The following is a 21,471-nucleotide window of genomic DNA, read 5'->3' as shown; positions in this document are numbered from 1 at the left end:
TTTAGAAGGGAACAGACATCAGCTCTGGCTTTTAATTAAATGGCCATATCCCTTGTGTGTAGCCTGTAAAGTTCAGGCAGAGCTGTTGTCTGTTGGTATGTGTAAAAATTGTCATCTTGCCTTGTGAACAAATTGAGTATTGAATTCTCAAATATTAATGACCAATTTCTTTCATTCATTCCTTTTTTTTTTTTTCAAGTAAAGTATGAGCAGTTCTTTGCTTATCTTATAGAAAAGTAAGAAAAAACTTTGATTTTTGTAGTGCTTTTCATCTGGGAGTGACTGATTCAGCTTTAGAGTCAAAGTTTTGGGAAGAATTTCCTTGCCTTTTATAGCACTTTGTTACTTTCCTAGGGCACTGTGCGTTTGTGGGTATTTCAGGAGGGCAGCTCTTGCTTTGGGCTGGGAATAGGAGCTGCAGGTTTTGGTAATCTTGCTGGGTTGGAGGTTGGAATGAGCTTTATTTCAGCCCAGTCTCAGCACGAAGGGTCAGTTGACTGCTTGTTCTCCATGCAGGGAGTAGTGTGTTCTGTAATGTTACTATGGTTACATCCCAAATTAGAAGCTGCAGTGTTAGTGTTTGAAAGGCTGCCACCTATTAAGGCTCCAAGGAGTAAGTGAAGATGTACAGCCTATGAGGAGCAGGCAGAGTTACTGTGACCAGGAACTGGAGTGCTCAGGAGAGAGAGGAGAGGAGAGGGCTGCTCACAATTCCCTGTGCACCTGACCACTTGGAACTGAGCAAAATGTACCAATGCAAAGCAAGCTTGTGGTGGCTTGGAATACTTTCTTCAAAGAACTTTAAAAACTCTTGATGTGTTGTTTTTAGAGGGTGTTAGGAGAGCTTTGTCTAACTGGTTTTATAAGAAACTCTTAGGTTGAGCCATTCACTAAAGTTCTGTCTTGACAACATTAGCAGAAATTCGTCGAACTAATTTGGATTAATTGCAGTATTGAGGCATGTACTGCTTGGCAACTTCTGCCTGGTGGCACAAGCCCCTTGAGAGTTGAAATACTTAGGCCATGGGTGACCTATCACTATTCCCATATGGATCATGCATTCTGGATACTCCATGAATACTTTGCAAAGTTCATTTTATCATAGTAAAATGGAGTATTATATCAACTGTAATGTGTTGAAAACCTTTCAAGGGACAGTTCAGAATGATTAATGGCAACATTTTCAAGGTTGGTTATTCTTGTTTTTAAGCTTTATTTTTACCTTCTGGAAATGTGTTAATACAGAGTGTCATAAATGCTTAGTTTTAATTTTCCATGTTGAGAATTATTATGTATATGGCCAGTGGCCATTCTGCCCTTTTCTTCAAAAATAATACTCCTCCACTAAGTTCATCTAAAGTAGAGACAGGTTTGGCAAATACTTGGAATTTGCTTGGGTACTTTGAGATCCCGACATGTTTCTTAGCTATCCCAGACATGTCTGTAAGTGAAGGAAAAATAGCAATCTAGAAATGACCACAAGTGTCAGTATTGCCTGCCTTATTTTGCTTAGTAGATTTTCACCATTGCTTAGCTGGTAGTGAAATCCAGTTTTTACACTTGGTGCATTTTTAATAAATGGTCAAGATTTTGCTCTCTGTTCTAATAACACCTAAGCCATGAACTTGGTGATTTCATTAACTACTGAGTGTCGTAACTTTAGCACTTGAATGCAACAATACAGATCAAGCTATAGAACTAGAAAATGTTCCCAGTTATTACAAAACATGGATCAGGTTTTATGCAGTTGATTATTATGTTTTAGTCCATAAGGAATATAAGCATATCCCCAACTTCACGAAGTTGTGAGAGGGGGGAAAGTCCAAGTGATGTTTTCAAGTCAGAAGGGTGTTTCTTGGAACACATTTCAGGGAGATGTTCTATGATATTAAAGCTTGTATTTTTTTATTAAGTAAACTGATCTTCTAGGTGTCCAGCTAGAATTCATTCTGTTCTCCTATTACAGCTTCCTTAGAGGATCACAGGTTTGGAGTGATTGAAAATTCACTCAAAAAGCCAAAGAACAAAATAAAAAGTTTTGTGTATTACACAAATGTATATTTGACTACTTTCCAGATGTGTTTCTTTCTTCAGTATTGTTTGCTTTATCATATCTTTGCTTTCTTCTGTATTCTGATTTTTTGTGTCTTCCTCAGGTATTGCATGCAATTATTGCTGATCTCAAGTGCTAAATGCAGATTTTATTCTTCCAGGGGATGGGCAACATAATTCCATTTGTATTGTGCAGGATTTTTGGTTTTGTGGCTCTCTCCTGAAGAACTGACAAGCCAGTGCCAGCAGTAATATTTTCTGCCTGTCACAAGTGTTGCTTTTGCATTCTGAGAAGAGCAGAGACTTTATGAAGCTTTGATTCAGCACCGCAGGGGAGAGGAGGCCAAGCAGCTGAAGTACCAAAATTCACAGGCAGTTTACAGTGGGAAATGGGCTGGTGTATTTCCCCTTACCTCATGGGTTGTTTCATCCTCCTGCCTGCACTATATGATCAAGGTACCACTAACACCCACCCCAGCATGAGAAGTAGAAATAAAAACTCCAGTTCTTACAGAAAGTGGGACGCTTGTGGAAGAACTGGTACTAAATACCCAATTTCAAACATGGAAGATGGAATGAAGGAAGATGGCATCCTGTTGGAGATAATAGGCACCAGTTTTTATGCTGAGGAAGGAAAATGTCTTGTTCCAGTTGCTGCCACCTGACCAGGACTTTTCTGCCCCTTTTCCTTCAGGCTATCTTCAGGCTCTTGAGGCATCCCACACTTCTCTCCCAACAACTTAAAGAGTCTTGGTTTGTTAGGTGGATCAGAGGGTGCAGCCATCCTATCCTGCCCGGCACTCTTCCTGCTGGAGGAGCTACTTAGCTATTTTTTTTTCTTTTGTGTGGGACCAATTAAGAGATTAGCAACTCCAACTGTTCATCCTCTCACTAAGTTTTTTTCCCCCATGTATATGGTTTATACAGGAATATGGAGACATTTTGTTTACCTCGAAAATTTTTAATACTGAAATTGGTGAGGCATTTGTTTAGTGAATGTTAAATAATGTGAAATTGAAGAACTGGACTTTGAGAGCTGTCAGAATTTCCTGTGACTTGGGGTTGAGACCTGTACTGACTCTTTCCATCTGTCACATTTCCTCAGTAGCTTTAGTTTGTTAATTCCTACAGCTCCATCCTGTAGGTATCTTCATTTACAGCTAATTCTGGGGGACATGAAAGGTTCACAGCAGACATAACAGAGATTTAGCAAGTGCCTTAAATGCCTGAATCCTTCCCTTCAAGCACACATGCTTAAACTAGGAAAACCGACAAAATCTGCAGAAAAAATCCTTTCTCCAGTGACTCAACAGGTCCTATTCGTGTAATAAATTTCAGCAATATTTGTTCATACCCAACAGAAAACTTGGATCATAAAATGGAGAATAAATCCCCTTTTAAGAGAAATTCCCTATTGCTCTTTTTTTGACATGTTGGAGAGACTGAAATTTCTCCAAACACTTTGCACATCATCCAGTCTGGCTGAACTGCTTCAGCCTGGCCAGCTGGGGAAGTGTCCCAGCTACTCCCCATCTTACTGAATATTGTTCCACCTTCATGATTCCCTCAATTTGCTGTGGTTCCCAATCAGTGGAGATTTAAGACTTTCTACTTCTAAAATTCACATTTTGAATATACTTCTAAAATTCACTCAAGGAATGATACCATTCCTTGAGTGACTTCCAAGGAAAAGGAAGCTCTGCTGTGGAAATAATGGATTTTGTCTGAATAACTGTGTACATAATTCCTTCCGTAATCTATGTAAGACCCTAGATTAATTTCATGAGCCTGAGGATTTTTTTTTCACATAAATTACTGATGTAGAGTCAGTAACCAGGACTCCTAGTCCTCAAATACTTGATTTGGAGGAAATCCTCTGGGTCTGGTTTGTATAATGTAAATTGACAGAGAGTATTGATTGAGAACTAGAGAATTTTTATTATTTTCTACTATCTTAAGCTATATTTCAAACTGAAATTCCAGGTGGTTTATTTTCTGTAATTTAGTGGCTTCTAACAGAAGAAGAAATCAAGAGACAGTTCTCTTGCATCTTGTCCACCTCAAGATGTAATATTAAGAATAATCAATGCATTCTGTAGGGAGGTGTGTCTGTAAAAGAAAAAATACTGGTTTTATTTAATATAATAATGCTGAGTTCATAAAATATGGCCTAAAAGTCACAATTATTTTTCTGTTAGGTATATAATCTTGCAATTCATAATCAGCATCTACAAAAAGATCTATTGTTGATCTGTCTTGCTAAAGTAAATTTATAGAGAGCATTTGTAATCTGAAAAAAACCCACCCCGCTTCTTAGAAACATACAGAAACCTGTCATCCTCTTAAAAACCCCCCAAAATCTCATGACCTTAGATGATGCATATTGTAGATTCTTTGAAGTCTTCTCCTCTTGAGGATTTGTGTAATCAAACATTCAGACTTCTACAAATGCTTTTTCTGTAGTTTTTGGTTAATGCATGCTTGTTTTATCTATATGCAAGTATTATGGTTTACATTGCATATCAAAAGATTGAACTGTTGATGAGACCAAATCTGACCCACATTTTTTTTTTTTTTCTTTCTTTCTTTCCCTCACACCTTTGGGTCTCCATGTTAATCTTTGCCTTGGCGTTCCTTATTTTGCCAAATATCAAAAGCCCTTCTCTTGTATTTCTAGGTAACAAGCAAAGTAAAAAGTAGAATAAAAATTCCTTCTTTATTTAATAAGACCTGGATACAGTACAGAAAGGGAATCCCTTTGTTTGAGAATCTAGGTCACTACATAAGGAAAAGGTTTCCCTACTGTGAAAAATTTACATTTGCCATTTTCTTTTTTTCTTTTTCTATTTTTCCTTACGATGTGCCACAATCTGTACTCTTACGCTGTGTTTGCCTAATGACAAGAGGTTGTTTATTCCATGTAATTAAATGTCACTTCTCTGAGGTGCATGGGAGGAAGGGAGTGAGCAAGGAGATATGTCAGTAAAGTGGGAAATGCTGGGTGCAGCAAGAAAGATTAGGGCAGATCTCTGGAATCCCTGTTCTCCTCTCCCTGGCAGGTTGGTTAGGACCAGTGCCAGAGTAAAATTGGATCCGTGCATGCACAGGATAATAATGCACACAATCTCCTGAGCCTTGTGGAATGTCAGCCATGTGGGAATAGATGCAGCAGCCTGCTCAGAGCAGGCTGGTGCAGCCCTGGGTCCCGTGTGGCTGATGCACTGTGCAGAATTTCCTGCTGCTCTCACAACAGTGTGAGGCAGCCGTGAGATGCCTGCAGGAGCTGCAGCAGCTTGTGCTGGGTGGCAGTGCTGGGGATGGGAAGGAAGAGAGCAGTGGTTCTGAGAAGCTGCCTTGAGCTAAGCAAAGTGTGAAACCTGAGGCATCACCATCATCTCCAGTGGAAAATGTGCTACCTGGAAATACCTGATCCCAGCTGATTGAGGTCTGAGGGTGATAGTAATTGGGGTTTTTCTTAGAACAGCTTTCATAGTGGTAGTGCCTTCAGATGTTTCTTCCAGCTGAGCACTAGTCAATGACAGAAATCTCTGTTGGAGGAGATAAAGATTTTTGCTCTTCCTCCAGAATAGGCACATATTCATTCCCCCAAGAATATGCCAATGCAGAACCTGCAAAATAAGGAAGAAATATGTATTCTGGCATTAACTCTTGATTAGTTGTTTTTTCTTACATTTTCAAAATGTCTTTTTGGAAGCACAGGAATAAATAGAAAAGTGTGAGGTCTCTGGTCTGTGTACTTATTATCAGCCTGTTGAGCTACATGTAAAATTACTCTGCTGCCCTTGCTCAAAAGGTGATGCTGCTATTTTGTTTTGGTGTTTTTCTTGTAAAAGTAGAGCATGACCTGACTAAGGCAAGGAAGTTATTGGATGAGTCTCTATGAAATTGAATCTGTTTGTGACTGGTAAAGCCATCCTAAGCACGTACAGAAAGTTCCAGGGTGTCATAACAGAGGAATCTTGTTACACTTTGTGTTGGATTTTTTTTCTCTCATTGAAATCTTGGCATTGAAAGCCTAACTCTATTCCAAAACATTGTCTGCTCTTAGTGGTTTACTCATTTTTATTTCCTGCCACTTTAGTGGTCAGTTTTCTGAACTGAGGGGATTTTACTTTGCAACACATTGCAGTAGAAAAAAAAAGAACTTACTTATTTTTTTCTGACTGACATTAGACTTTTCAAAGGTGAAACAGCTATTTGGAGTACCAGGACAGATGTGAGGGCTGAAGAAGAGCTGAGGAGGTCTTGCTGCTTATGGCAGATTTCCTTCAGATAAACTGTGAATCCCCAGGATCATCATGGATGACTGATGGCTGCTAACATGTGAGGAGCAGAAGTGATGGCTGTACTGAAGTCACCTGTGAATGTGCTGACTGGCAGTCTGTCATCTCCAGTGGCTATTCACAGTGGGAGGTTCTTAAAGATGAATTTGTGTGTGTGTGTACAGAGCAAGAGGGCACAGACGTTTGAAAACTTCCAGAACCTGTTTTGTGATGCATTTTGGAGTCTGCTCATTTGTCAGGAGTTATTGTTTTGCAGCAATGGATGAAACCTGTTTAAAGTTACAGTGTAACAGGAAGAGCCTAAAATCTGTTGGTTTTGTAGAGCCTTTATTCTCATCTTTGAACAGGTTGGCCCCACACTACGTGAGATCTTGCCAGTTGACCTTTATTTAAGAGAATGCATTTATGCACTACCAAAAATACAGCTGAGAACAGTCTGTGATAAACCAGTTCTCCTAATGCAATGCTAGAAGCTTGGAGATAGTCTATGGATTGTGTGTAAAATGAAAAAATTAAAGTTGAATGCTGTCATCTTAGTGCTTTGAGAAGGCTTAATTTAATCTTCTATACTAAAGAAAGAAGAATAATGGGAATTTAGATATAATGCCAAAGGAAGCTGAAAGTAGAGGCAGAAGGCCAAATGGAAAAATTCCTCTTTTGTGATACAGCCAGAAGCCTTCCTGTATTTTAACTTAATGCATGATTCATTGCCACTACAGTTAGCTTTTGATATGGGCATGTAACATCATCAGCTTTTAGATGCTCCAGCAGGGTAGTATGAATGATGTGTTTTTTCAGGATACCAATACCAACAGCCATTTGCACCATCTCTTTGGTGTATAGTATTACAGCAATAATACACAGATCCTGCTGAAGCCATGCTAGCACTAAAAACCTTGAAGACACTTCTTTAAACATCTCCATTTCTCAAGAAGCACACAAGTAGGAAGCTTTGTTGCTGTGATGCAAATACAGTATATGTTATTCTATTGTTTGTCCTCAATATATGAGTCTGTGATGTGTGACTGGAATGCTTTTCTGTCCCAGGTGGCTTTGCTAGGTGATGATTAATACTGTGTTTCTGCTGTTTGGTCTCCCTGTGTGATTCTTTTGAAGGAAATCGGCCATGTCCATAGGCTGTATTGCTTTTGGCAAAGAGCCAGGCTTTTAGAACATGCTGAAATGGAGACAACTGAAACTTTAATGTATGTTGTCTGTTTGTTCTCTGGGTATGAACCAGAAGGCTTTAATTCCTTGTTGTGTTTGGGGGATTATTAAGTTGGGTTTTGTTTTCTTTAATTTTGGAATCTATAGGATAAGTATAAAGGCTTAATTGAAGAAATACAGAATTTTGGGTTCAGGTGGCTGCCTGGCTTTCTGCTGACATGTACAGTAGTGTGATTTTGTGCTCTGTAGTAGTGATACCTGCAAAATACTTTAATGTTTTCATCTGTTTACATCTGTACCCAGGGAGGGAAACTCCTGGCCTTTTGTAGTTACCCAGTTACACTCAGTGGAAATTTCTTCAAGAAGGGGGAATAATAATTGTATTGGTCTAATTTGAGTGCTCCTTCCTAATTGTAAATAAAAGAATATTTTAATTAAAACAGACTTCTGGAATGAGAGTTCTGCAATGAAAAGTATGTGTTGGAATGGATCTCCCAGGGAAAGCTGGAGGCAGAGAGAGCTGCAGGACAGGGTGATAAATGGCGCATAACAGCTCCAAATCCTCTGCATTTTTGTTGGGGGTATTTGATTGTGATGCTGCATATGAAACTTGGCCATCCTGCAGCCAAAGAGAAGGTAGTCTAGCAGGCAGTTTTTGTCAGAGCTGCTGTGACTGGTGTGAGAGGAATGCTATTACTGCAAATTTTGGAAATGCTGACTTCAGAATATTGTACTGAGAAAAATAGGTTAATGATGTTGACTCTAGGTGGGAGCAGCAATCTGAGGACACTGAAGAGCACAAGGTTCTTTTCCAATGATGTTTTATTGTGTTAAATGTCTAAGCTTACCTATGGGAAACTGCAGGTAAGTAACTCCTAAAGTGTAATATTAAGATTAAGGTGCTACTCATACACTGCTTAGGAACTTTCTAGGTTTGACGTTTGTGTTTGAATCCCAGATTGCTTCCGTGCCTTGTCTTAAAATGTGGGAAAATGATTCCAAGAGTGTGTTTATATTATTGAAATAGGAATATAAACATTTAAATCCAACAACAGATGTGCTGTGTTGACATCTTTTGTTTTACTTGATGCAAATGTGTAAAATCACGGGGCAGAAAGAAACATTGCAATCAAATGTCAGCTGTGGTCATAATATGTAGTGTATATAGTGTGTAGTGTAGTGTATGTAGTATAGCAGTTGTCAAAATAAGGCTTTTTCATGGGGCACCTTATAGCAAACCTGGACATTGGAAATGTAAAGTATTATGTTCACAACAGTTGCTTTTCTCTGATTTAGTATTTTTAGTGAAATGAAAGTTCATTCACAACATAACCAGTAACTTCCTGTTTGGGGGCAGATTTTCTAGCTACTTGTGATAAAATCTGAGCATTGCTCAGTTCCTCTGAACACGTTATCAGCCTGGTAGCAAGGACTGCTCTGGGCCCTCAGTTTGGGAAGGACATTGCTCAGGAGGGCAATGAGCTGGTGAAGGGCTTGGAACACAAGTCCTGCGAGGAACAACTGAGGGAGTTGGAGGTGTTTAGCCTGGAGAAAAGAAGACTCAGGGATGACCTTACCACTCTCTACAGCTCCCTGAAAGGTGGCTGTGCTCAGCTGGGGTTGGGCTCTTTCTCCAGGCAGCGCTGACAGAACCAGAGGACACAGTCTCAAGCTGTGTCAAGGGAAATACAGGCTGGATATTAGGAAGAAGTTTTTCACAGAAAGAGTAATAAAGTTCTGGAATGGTCTGCCCGGGGAGGTGGTGGAGTCACCATCTCTGGATGTGTTTAAGAAAAGCCTGGATGTGGCACTCAGTGCCATGGTTTAGTTGAGGTATTAGGTCGTGGGTTGGACTCGATGATCTTGAAGGTCTCTTAGAACCCAGTGATTCTGTGAATTCTGTGACTGTTCTGGTGCTGCACATGGGGACAGGAGATGGGGAGCACAGTCTGGGCTGGCAGCACGGGAGAAGTGCTACCCCCACGCGGAGGTGGGTTTGGTGCAGAAAGCTTTGCTTGAAGCTTTTGTCGCTGTTCCCTGCGTTTTAACCTCGCACATGCTGGGTGTATGTGCAGTGCCTGACAGACATTTCACAGGGGCTATTCCAGTGGTACAAGTTGTAAATGCAAAGCTCAGCATCTGAGGAAAGGGGAAATGACCAAATTGAAGTGATACCTTTTGCTGCCACTATGATCAGGAGTGCTTAGCTACAGTGTTGTAGAACAAAAAAAGTCAGCTCACTCAATGTCCTCTCACCCCTGTCCTCCAAAAAAACTCTGCTTGCATCCTGATTTGATTTACTTTGTCTTCATGGTAGACAACATATTTTCTTCCTTTCAGTCTGTTTTTTAAAAAATGAGTTAAAGCAATAAAATCTGTAGAGTGAGAGCAGAATAGGATCTGGGGTATGTGAATTGTGGTGTTCCTTTGGTTAATTTTAACTTTTTTTTCCCCATATGACAACTAAAACTGAACTTGTGAACTGAGACAGCTGGGGCAGGACAAATGTTCAGAGACAGAATTCTGGTTATCTTGTAAGCAGATTAAAATATCCAGTTTTCCCTGTCTGGGGGAATTACAGGGAGTGGATAATTGCAGCATTTGCAAGTCCAGAAATCTTAACACTTTTGTGCTCGACTAAAACTCAGAAATTTTTGCAGAGAATTACCACTCTGTTTCTAATTTGCTTGTCTCATGTTGTACAGATCTCTCTTGTGTCTCAGGATCTTATCAATAGTTTTATCACCAGCAGTCAAGACAGTGAGTCTGCTCTGTCTGAACAAGACAGTTTGTTGATCTGAGGGCTTTAACCAATGTCATGCTGGGGTTTCACTGCTCTATTTGCAAATGACATAGATAATTACTATAATACACTTATTTTTCCTTTTTCACCTATAGCTGTTGTTCTGTCACTTGACTTTGCTGTAGCCATTGAAGCAGTGGCCATCCCACAAGAATCTCTTGGGGTGTGCTTGTGTAAAAGTCACAAAGTAAAAAATACAAGAGTTGAGAAGAAAATCTGAGCACAAGTTTCATGACTGGTGACTGCCAAAGTTTGGTTTAGTATTACCAGCAGCTTATTACAGTTACAGCAGATCTCACAATCATGACCTTTTGGGTGTTTAAAAAAAAGTATCTTTGCTTTTTCAGCTGAATTTGCATAGCAGATGAGCTGTTGTTCATCAAGGGAGCCTGGAGTACAAGGCACTTTGCAATCAGGACATTTTTTAGCCCTTTTTCTGGCAGTTCAAAATAGCCCTTTCCATATCCAGGTGGTTACAGTCCCTTGAATGCTCACATCCATTGCTGTCATCACTCAAGCCCTCGTCTTGGCTTGTTTGTTACAATTTGTTATAGCTGCAGCTAAAGCTTTTGATCCTGGAAAACACATCTTTGAACTCAGCAGTGTTTTTTCTAGGCAGCACAAACAACTTGGAGTTCATTGCTCTACTGTTCAGCGTTGCACATTGTCTCCTCAAGGAATTCAGTTTCAGGATCTTTCCCCAGATGTTTTAAGTTTTGATGGGCGATTACTTGGAAAATTGCTTTCATCTCTCTGCCCATGACCACCCATGATAATTCTGTTTTCTTGCAACATAATGTAATATATAAGCATAGTGCTGGGATTGCTAAAGCTGGTGAGGTACAGAAGAATAATATTAAAACTACTTTTTAGTGAATAGAAAGGAGAAGATCACATCAGGATGAAGTACAACTGGGAACAACTGGTGCTGGATAATTTGTTGAACAAGCAATGATGAAATAACCCAAGGTCTCTTAATAGCTGCCCTTGTATTAGAATTCTAATCCAGCATCCCCTGTGTTGTAGCAATGGGAGTCAGTATAAGCAGGGGAAGGCTGGAAAGAGCCTCAGCAGTTTCTGTTGCATTGAGATGTTTGACAGCATCCCACAAAGTTATTCAGTTACTTGGGTCTTGATTCATTTTGGGGATTTTTTTGGATAAATTTTGATACGGAAGTCAAGGGTCCATCTGTATTCATTTAGGCACCTGCAGAGCTTTTAAAAATATTCTTTTCACACAAAGCATTTAATGAGTCTTTCCAGAAGTGGTCACTTAGACCTCTGAGGTCGCTTAGACCTCTGTTTATGTATTGCTCACTGAGTGCAGGTGTAAGTGGGCTCTTCCTGCTGCTCTGTATGGAGCAGCATTTTCTGTAATGTAAATGTAACTGTTCCCTTGAATCCCATTTCCAAAGCTGAATCTGATCACAGAAACAATGCTTCTCTGTATGTTTGGGATTTGCATGCCAGTTGTGCTGTTGGGCAAATGGATTGCTTGAGCCCCATATTCTGTGATATTTCTGATAAAAAGCACTTGCTGTGAGTGACCAGTGCCTGCCCTTAGAGGCAGTACTGGAACTAGATAGTTAGGAATATGTCAAGTTCTAAGCTAGAGACTCAAACATGAGCCAATTACAGTAAATTCACAATTAGATACAAATTCCAGTTGAACTGATGTATCCTGACCGGATTGTGGCATGCAGAAAACCAATAGGGTAGAAACTTTACACCTGGCTTTAGAGAAGGGTGAAACAAACCCTTAATACTCAAACTGTGCTTCTCAAAACCCTCCCTGGCTGCCAAGTAATGTGTGTGAGGCTGGCTTAGATAACTAATCCAAAGGGAAAGTCTAAGCAAAAATAATGTTTTAGTGATAACTGCCTTTGTCTTTTCACTCAGTTCATGGAAGTGAATCATTAAAATGAACATAGGGAGGTATAGACAAGCCCTTATTTTTCAAACAAACAAACAAACAAACAAGTCCTCTGGAGTTCTCAGGATTAAGAGTTGTTGTTTTTGATGAAAACAGCTTATCCCCAGGAAAATGGAAGTGTTTACATGTTTAATCTTAGTCACCAACATCCCTCTTCTGCTCAAAAATTGCTATTTCTATAGCAACAGTTTGAATTTATGTGACTGATGTAAATTCAAGACAAAGTTCTTAATTTTACAGATATTCTGTGCGAGGATAAGGGTGGGAGGAGCTCTAGTACACTTCTGAGGACTCTTCAGAGGGGTTGGATAGCTTAACTTTGGGGGTAATGATTTTAAAGCATCTCAGTAGTTGTGGCTTTGATTAATTATTTTCAAAAGCTTCTCCAGTGATTTCTGCTTTGTTATTGCAGCTTTTTTATATGCTTTTGTCCCTAGTTGCTCACTAGTTACTACAATTTTCTTTTAGATTCAGTTGTGATTTGGTTTGTTTTCTTTGCAGGACCAGAGTATTTCCTAAGATATCAATAAGCAGTCCAGTTAATTCAGTCATGTTTAAAGCTAATTTGACCTGGTAATGAACAAGAAATTGCAGTGAATATTTTTCATTCATTGACACTCATTGCCAGGTCTAACCTGCAAACACCCATCAGTTCTGTTTATCATGTTTAACAGTGTCAGGGTTTCCAAATTTGAATAATCTTGTCAGTTATAATTCTGTTATGAATTAATAAAGGACCAGATTTGTAAGTGAAAGTTGAATTTGCATGGTGTGGTACAACAAGTGTTAAAGTTTGGGTGGAACCAGCAGAGTTTTATTTGTGCCACCCTCCCTGTTCTCCTTTCCCTGTTCCTCCATCCCTGTAGTGCTGTGCTCATTCTGCTTTCCCTCTTTTCTGAAATTTGGTATATGTCCTTCAATATTTGGAAAACTATAATGAGGCTTCTGTTACCTTTGTAAGATTGACATTGAGTTTTGTGGCATGAAACTGAATTTCAGGATAGGAAGCCTTCTGTGCTGGATAAGACATGACCTTCAGTAAAATACATTTTAATATAATACTAAAGGTTGGACTCAATGAGCTTGAAGGTCTTTTCCAAATTTAATGGTTCTATGATCAGTTTTGTCTTTTGACATAAACATGTTCTATATATTTTTTATCAGTCCTCTTTGTCTTGTCAGATCGGTTTTTTTGGTTGTCCAGGTGTGAAAATGTGAATCTATGCTTTTTCTTTAGGTAGTTGGTATAGGAGTCCTTTGATAAATACTGGTGAAACTGTTCTTCTGTTAAAACTTGTTCTGTAAAAATATCTTTAATTCTGCTTAAACTCCCACTCTCCCTTCCAGAAAATAAGAAAGTTGAAACAATAGAAACAGTAGAAATGACCTTTTCATTAATATTGCAAACAATGGAAGTGAAAGTAACTATAATATTAGAAGTATTTGCACAATAAATTCTATTTTTTACTGTAAAGTTTAGAATTAGGAAGGCAGTTAAAAGCTTGTGATTTATTATTTGTCTTGTGGGACTGCATGCAGATTTGTGTGTGCATGAAAAATAAGAAAATAAATTATACCAGTTTGATGTATAAATAAAATGATGATGCGAAACACTAGTTAAAATATTATTAATATTTTCTTGATGCGGACAGAAGTCAGAGAATTACTGGGAGGGCTGCAGAGGCAGCCCAACTGAGTTGGATTATTTTGCATGACTCTTTGAAAAGCTTGCATTTTTTTCCAAGGCTTCTATGGGGTTTAAATTTTTTGAACAAAGCTGTATGTTTTCAGAATCCAATTTATATGAAATAGATGTTTCTATCAGGCTTCAAGTAGGGCATCTGGACCAATTTTTAGATATCTGCTTTGAAGTCAACCCTTTGTTTTGGCCGTTTGTTCATACATTGATATATGCAATATTTAATTTACAGAAAAGTTGTATTCTTTTTAGCTATGCAGCTGTTTTAGGTTTTTTCATAGTTTTTTAGGCTGGCTTTACTAAAATTTTCAAAGGTTCAATACTTTAAGTCAGGAAATGATAATGGAGTTGCTGGTAATTAAAGTGGGTTTTTACAGTCTCTTGTCCCTCAAATTGAATAGATACATTGAAGTCTGTTCTTAAAAATAATTTTACAAGCTGGCCACATGTACTTCTTTTCTTTCTCTTTTGAATCCAAGTTTTGCTGTGTTCCTCCTCACAAACAGAGGTGTCTTTGGGTGAATTCTGTCATGGCTGGAAGCTGCTCTGTGTTTTACATGCACACACTTGCTAGCACTTCTTGCAGTATTACTTTTTGCTTCTACTGCTTCTGGGCAGGAGCATGCAGGCTACCCAATAATGTTCAGATTTTTGGGTGAAATTCTGGGACTAATTTTAATATTATTAAGGAACAAGATAGTAAATAAATTTACCAAATTAAAGCCACAAGATGGCATCAAATTGTCAACTCTGTCCTTTGCTCCTAATGTTTTTTTAAAGGTCAAAATACTACAGGCTCTTATGATCTCTACAGAGAAACCAGTTGGGAAAGGGAATATGCAATGAAATAGTTTTTCCTTCCACAATTTGGACCTGTAAAACTGCCATAAGATATCTTTAATAATTTGGTTTTAAACAGGAGAGTTTATTTTCTAAAGTGTATCAGAAGTTACTGTTCAGGCAATTTTTCATTCCAGTTGGGAAATGAGGGTAACCTAACTATGGATGTTAATGTTCATTTTGAACCTAAGAAAAGCATTAAGTATCTAAAATATAGGAAAATAATAGGTGGGTCCTGATGGATGTCTGGTAAATATTGGTAATGGGTAATTTTTAAAAAAATTATTACACATAATAGCCGTTTTAAAAAATTATTTTTAGAAAAGTCAAAAAAAGAGGTTTAAAGAAAGAGGTTCAAAACCAAGAGGTTGTAAAAGGTGTCTAAAAGAAAACAAGCAAATCCCCAACAGCCACTCTTAGGAAACTTAAGCCCAACCATGGCTGTACTAACCACAGCTACTGAGCTGCTTTCCACTCATCCAGTGCTTTGTGCACCCAGTATTTTCTAGGTACAACAATGCTAAATAGCAAAAGGAATACACTAAACACAAAACCATTGCTAGGCAGAGATATCTTAAAGGTCTGAAGTGACAGGGAACATAAGCACTAAAATGAATCCCACAGAGAAGCAGATCCAGGACTATGGGAAAACGAGGCAGTGAGGCTCAGGAAAGTGTGGAGCTGATGACATTTTGTGTCAGGTTGTTGCTTCTGAATGGTTAAAATGTAAATCATAAGTAAACTATATATATATAACCTTCTATGGTAAATTAGCAGAAGTAAACCAAGTAATATGTTTTTGATTAAAAAACAACGTTAAGTGGTTGTCTTAAAGAAGATTTGTATTTTTCAAATTACATGGTTTTGTTACTAAATTAGTTTCAACTTATGAATATTCATAATAGACTCCTTAACAGTGTCAAACAGCTTATGCATGAGAATTAGGTATGTCATTTTCGAGCAAAACTGTCTAAGTATTCAGAAATTTTGAGGAAATGAATGTTCTTTAAATAGCTAAACAGTGATTTCTGCTGCTTGTGATGCTTAGGGTACAGCTGCATGAACAAAAGCTCCCTTAGCTGGAGTTTCAATTTGCAGTGTGCTGGTTACTTAAGAGTAACTTCTAGATTAAGAATTTCACATGAGAAGATTTGAAATACCTTTGTGTGTGCTCAGTGAGAAATAATTCTGGCATTTCCAGGGAGTGAGAGTGTGCAAACCAGGAGTTGCCTCTGAGCAGCTGAGAGACCACAAGTCACCAGCAGCATCCCCTTTGTGTAGCTGGGTGAAGCAGCTACAGAGTTACTCTGCCACATGAATACTCTTTTTTCTCTGGGAGAAATCCTGGAATGGAGTTCTCTGTGGTTATACCTGCCTTAAGAGCAGAGCTTGTCTTAAATCAGTGTGTTGTCATGGGAAAAGCTTATATCTCTATCTGAAGGCTTCAGAAAAGCAGTAATTTTAAATTCAAACTTAGCAGGACAAAGGAAAATCCTAACAAAATTATCCTGATAATGACTTCCTTACTGACACCAGGCTTCCCTCTCCACTGGCAGGTTTTGTCAACCACCACAGCTCTGTGCTTCTGTTCTTTTCCTCACCTTGGTAGTATACATTTCTCCTTACAAATCTTCTGAGAAATGTGGAGGTGAAATATTGATCAGAGTTTCTTTTGCTACATTGGCTGCAGATTTTACAGAACAAGAGGTAGTGGTTAGATCACTGAAAGTTGTAAAAAGAGAAGGGGTGTAAATCACCTCCAAAGGATTGATGGTATACCTTCAGTCAGGTGACAGCTGAGCTTTCAGGGTACCTCAATATCAGGAGCTGTGAGCTGAGGGAGGTTCATTCCTGAGATTATCATAGTCTAAGGTACCGATTTCTACAATTAAAAGCTGTGACCTCCATAATTTATTGATTTGCAGAATTTGGTTTTACAAAAAGAATGGTCGTAGACATGGAAGTGGTATTTACTCATTTAAATGAATTTATTTCCTACTATGAATCAGATACTTTTGTGTGGGTTTTTTCCTGTACTTTTTTTTTCATTTGGGGGGGTATATTTTGTTTATTTCAATTGCCATGTTCTCAAAGCCCTCCTGTTTTGTTTTAGGCTCCTGCACTAAGTTTCCCATAAATCGCTGTAGAACAGGCAATTCAGAGGAGCGCGTGAAGAACTCCCATGCAGATAATTTGCCAGTTACTTCATTAGACTTAAGCCACTGGTTTGGCTTTAGTTCTTATTTGGTTATAATTGTTCACAAGTTTCTCTGCAGCAGCTCCTGGTTGCCTCCTTCACTGCAGGCTGTGTTTGAGCCATGGGAAGCACTGGCTGAGTGGCAGGGAGGCAGCAAGGCTGTGCTGCTCATTCCATAGGGGTGGAAGGAGGAATGAAGGTGTGGGACAGCACACAGTAATGGTTATGCATCTAAACTGGATTTAGAAACTTGAAACTTGGCGTTGCAGGAGTTGATGTTTCTTTAGCTTGATCATTTTCTTTACATTTCATCAAGTACTGTGAATTTAAAGAAGTGTTATGGGGGAATTCTTGGTTTCTTCAAAATGAGTAACTAGTGCAGCACAGAATCATTCTTTTGACACAGAACATGGTAGCTTTCTACAGAAAGAGGTGCAAAATGTTTTAATTTTGCTTTCTTGGAAAGTGGAGGTGAAAAGAAGGATGCTGTTTCTCAGCTGCAAGGCTTGTCTCAAAGGTAGTCAGCCTTTATTGCTGCTCCTCCTTTAGAGCCTGGTAGTATTTTCATTTTTATAATTTTCTGAGTAATTATTGTGAAAGGACATTGGCAAAAATACCTTTCTTCTGCTGCTATAAAAGTAAATCTTAAAATAACAGGTACTGACTCAACTGCCCTACATAAATGTTGGTATTTCAATAATCAGAAAAGAGTACAGCAAAATTTGGGATAGACCCATTACTTGCAGAGTAGGGTTAAATCCTTCTACTAAAGATTAATGGGCCTGTAAAAGTTACAAAAGCTGCTCAGTGCACCAAATGTCAGCTCCAGCTTATTGTAACTAATCATGGGTGGCTTCACTAAGGCTCAGGGAAGAGAGGCTTTGAGTAAATTTGTGTTTTCTATGGGCTTGTGTGGGAGCTTCTATTTGTACTTCAGAGATCATGAGATAAAGAGTTTTAACTTTCATGATGGAAACTTAAAAGCAGCTCCTCTAAGTATTATTTAAATCATGCAGTGAGCCCTCTCATGAGCTTTCTTTTATTTTGCATTACAAAACACGCTGTTATTTATGCATGGAGATAGAAGTCTGATAATGCCTATTGGAGTCCTTTCCAACAGGTTTTCCTCTGAGTGGGATCTCTGACCTTTCTCAGTGTCTCATGCTTGTAGGATACCTCACATAGTGTTTAAGTAATTTTCAGCTAAAATCCATGGTTTCATGTTAAAAAGGTTTTTTTCCTGTCAGCTCTGCAAACAGATAGAAGTGGCTGGAATATGCTGCAGCTTTTTAGCATGTTGGTGCTATGTGTTATGTTCAGTGAGGTTTCACAGCAGAAACTGAGAGCAAAATTTGTTCTTGCAGGAATTGCATTGCTTTGGAAGCAGACATGTGACCTCACTGTTTTCTTTGGTGCTGTGTTGACTCTGGGGAATTAACAAGAATAAACAGTAGTGCAGGTCTTTTGTGTGTTACATTAAGGTAATTGGATAAGGCATGAGCAGAACTAATTATCATGAGAGTGCTATTTCTGGGCACTAAACTCCTCAAGTCAGGAATGCATTGCAATTTCTTGGTCCTGGTTTTCTATCCAAAGCATAAGGGGATCTTGACTGGAAATTTCTACAGCCAATTTCTTCTGTTTACATTACTAACCCTTGGTGGAGGTGGTAGTAGGCAAAATGAAACAATACTATAAATAGGAAAGGTTTCTTTGAATGTATGTTAAAAAAGTTTATGATTGGTTAAAATGTAAGACTGTCGAGGTTGTCTGTCTTCCCTAAACCTAAAACAGGATCTATAAAGAGTTTGGAATACTTTGTCTATTTTCTTCCATCTCTTTAATGGAAACATACTGCTGTCATTATGATGATCCTTTCAGTACCTCTGTGTTCATTTGAAAACTCGTGTACCTGACACAAAGCTCAGCTGATCATGTTGCTCTTCTGTCTTTTCAAAGGAAGGTGCATCTGCTCGAAAAACACAAACTCCGGCAGCACAGCCTGTGCCACGACCAGGTAAGGTGGCCCCTGTCACACGGGCTTCTGTCCCACATACGCCTGAGTTTCTAAGGAGTTCTCTTTAGAACTTTAGTGAGCTCAAGAGTGAAGTACAGGTCATTTAGTTTTGGCCTTTAACTGCATATATTGGAAAAAACCGATAGCCTTTTGTTTCTTGTTATACCATGGGACTTGGGGTCCTTCTCTTCAGTGTGTTGCCCAATTAGCCCGTTGAAAGCATGCACTGCTGAAATGAAAAAGTCAAGAACTTCTCTTGGTTGTGGGCTTGGTATGTCAGCAGTTAAAACTTCGCAAAATCCCCACTCAAATATCTAACAAGAGCTGGTTAATACTCCAAGGATAAACAAGCAGAATACCTAATCTCAAAAAGAGATATATTATTACTTCTAGGATTAATATGTCAGAAATAAGTAGTTCTCTGAATGTGTTATCATTACTTCTTCACACTTCTTATGCACATAAGATAGTTGTAACGGGGCCAAAATCCTCAGCTGGGTTTTTAATTTCCATTCAGTAAATTTTGGCTACCAAGTCCATTTATCTGTCAGATTGAATCTCGAGTTTTGATGCAGTAATGGGATGATAAATGTACTTTGTTTAAATAAGAAACCCTCAGGATGAGTTTTTAGAAGTTTGTAGGACCAGTATATAAGAGGAACAGTATTTGTAAGCTGATGTGCAGATTTGCCCCTGGTTTACATACTTTGAGAGTTTAGTGGTTTGATGGAAGAAGGTCTCAAGTGAAAGGTGCTATTTCAGGACAAGGTAATGTTATGAAGGTCCTGGAAACATTCTGGGGGGCTTGGAAACAAAGCTACCAGTTAAAATGAATATACTTTTTCTAGAAGCACTGCTGGAATACTGTATATCCTTGTTGAGACTCTAAATGCTTGCAATGTGTGCTTTGCTAATTCCTTGAGATTTGTTTGCAGGATTTAATGCTAAGACTTAATATTGTAAAGCTGCTTCTTCCTCCAAAATCCATTCTAATATTGAATGTTCTCAGCATGCCTAAATGCTGTTGTGCACAGATTCTTGTGTTTGGTTATTTTGGAACTGGAAAGGTCATGCTGCCTGTCATACTTATCTCACTAGCCCCGTTAAGCATCCTAATGCAGATGGAGTTGACAGACAGCAGTATGAAAAGGGTAGAAGTGGCAAGAAAGGAAATGTGACTGAGTTGTCACAGTCCCTGCTGCTGGCTGTGACTTCCTGGGCATTTCCTGCCAGCAGCGTGGGCTTTGTACATGGTAGAGGTGACACTGATACTGCCCTGCTCTGAGGCCAGCCCCATCCATTATCTTGCATCTACATTGGAAACTGAAGAGAGAATAAAGAAGTCAGGTGGAGTCAGAAGAGGTTTCTCTTTCTGCCTGTCCTGGGATATTTTTGCATTTTGATATTTGGATATGTTAAGAATTTAGCTGTTCTATTCTTAGCAGTCAAAGCAACTAAAACCTGCTGTTTCCAGGAGGATGCTGCTTTGCCCATAGGAAGCACTAGTTAAATTAGGCTAAACTGTTGGACAGTAGTGATTTGAAGAAAATACTTGAGATGCCTTTTTAAATTATATTTCTTGGCACCATTTTGCATTACCAACCTTTTCTCCTAACCTGTCTTTGTACAGCTATTTAATTTTTTACAGATGCTTATTCTCCCTCCCCCTCCTTTTTGTTTTGATGTTTCTTGCTTTAAGACAGCTGGCTCTGCTCATAATTTCAAGAATATTTTTACTTCAAGGAGATACCTAAATTAAAGAGAAAAAAATTTAAAATCACTGGGTAGGTAAAGTTCATGTAGTTCAATATAGTGTTGCCAATTATATCTGTGCATTTGACAGTGTCAGGAAAAGATAATTAAGGATATGGTCTCAATATTTCAATAATGGCAAGTATGTGCTGTGAATATTTATACTGTTCTAGGAAGTTTCTGAAACAGTTGGTCATAAATAAACATGAGCAAGTTGGTGCTAAGCAATTGGAAGTCAATTAATGAAATTTGTCATGCATAGTAGCAGTTGAGACTTGAGTTAGTCTGCATCAATCTCTCTACTACTCACCATTTTCTGAATTAGGATAAACATGGATGATGATGATTATCAAGTGCTACACTTCTCTCCTGAAGTTAGGGCTCCTGAAAACTGAACTATAAAATGTTTATTTGGGGAAACCAGGCAAGTCGCCTAGTGACCAGGTATTAGCACCAAAGTGAAGAAACCAAGAGGCTTTTCCACTCTTGGAATGCAGTGTCTCCTGTATTGAGGTGGTCACCACCTGGAAGACTGAAGGGGAAACATTTTGCTGGAGAGATGGGGGGCAGTCCTTTGGTTTCTACCAGTGTAACAGTAGTTTTGTGGGTTTCTTTGGTTGTTGAGGGTAGTTTTGTTTGTGGGTGGGTTGGTTTTTTTCTTTTTCTCTTTTTATTTTTCTTTTTTTGGTTGCTTGGGTGGTTTTCCC

General features: G+C 38.8%; 1 protein-coding gene across 1 annotated transcript in view; it reads left to right on the top strand.

Annotated features, from left to right (window-relative positions):
* CDC73 (cell division cycle 73) overlaps positions 1-21,471 on the top strand; it is a 101,017-nt gene that overhangs the window by 62,377 nt on the left and 17,169 nt on the right. The window contains exon 11 of the mRNA XM_041479532.1: positions 18,955-19,012. Coding sequence (XP_041335466.1) covers positions 18,955-19,012 — 58 coding nt within the window. The remainder of the gene's footprint in view (positions 1-18,954; positions 19,013-21,471) is intronic.

The sequence above is a fragment of the Pyrgilauda ruficollis genome, unplaced genomic scaffold (assembly GCF_017590135.1).
Source record: "Pyrgilauda ruficollis isolate IOZ18807 unplaced genomic scaffold, ASM1759013v1 scaffold49, whole genome shotgun sequence".
NCBI classification, from domain to species: Eukaryota; Metazoa; Chordata; class Aves; order Passeriformes; family Passeridae; genus Pyrgilauda; species Pyrgilauda ruficollis.
Note: the sequence above shows the minus strand (reverse complement) of the source record. Positions and strands in the feature narration are given on the sequence as shown.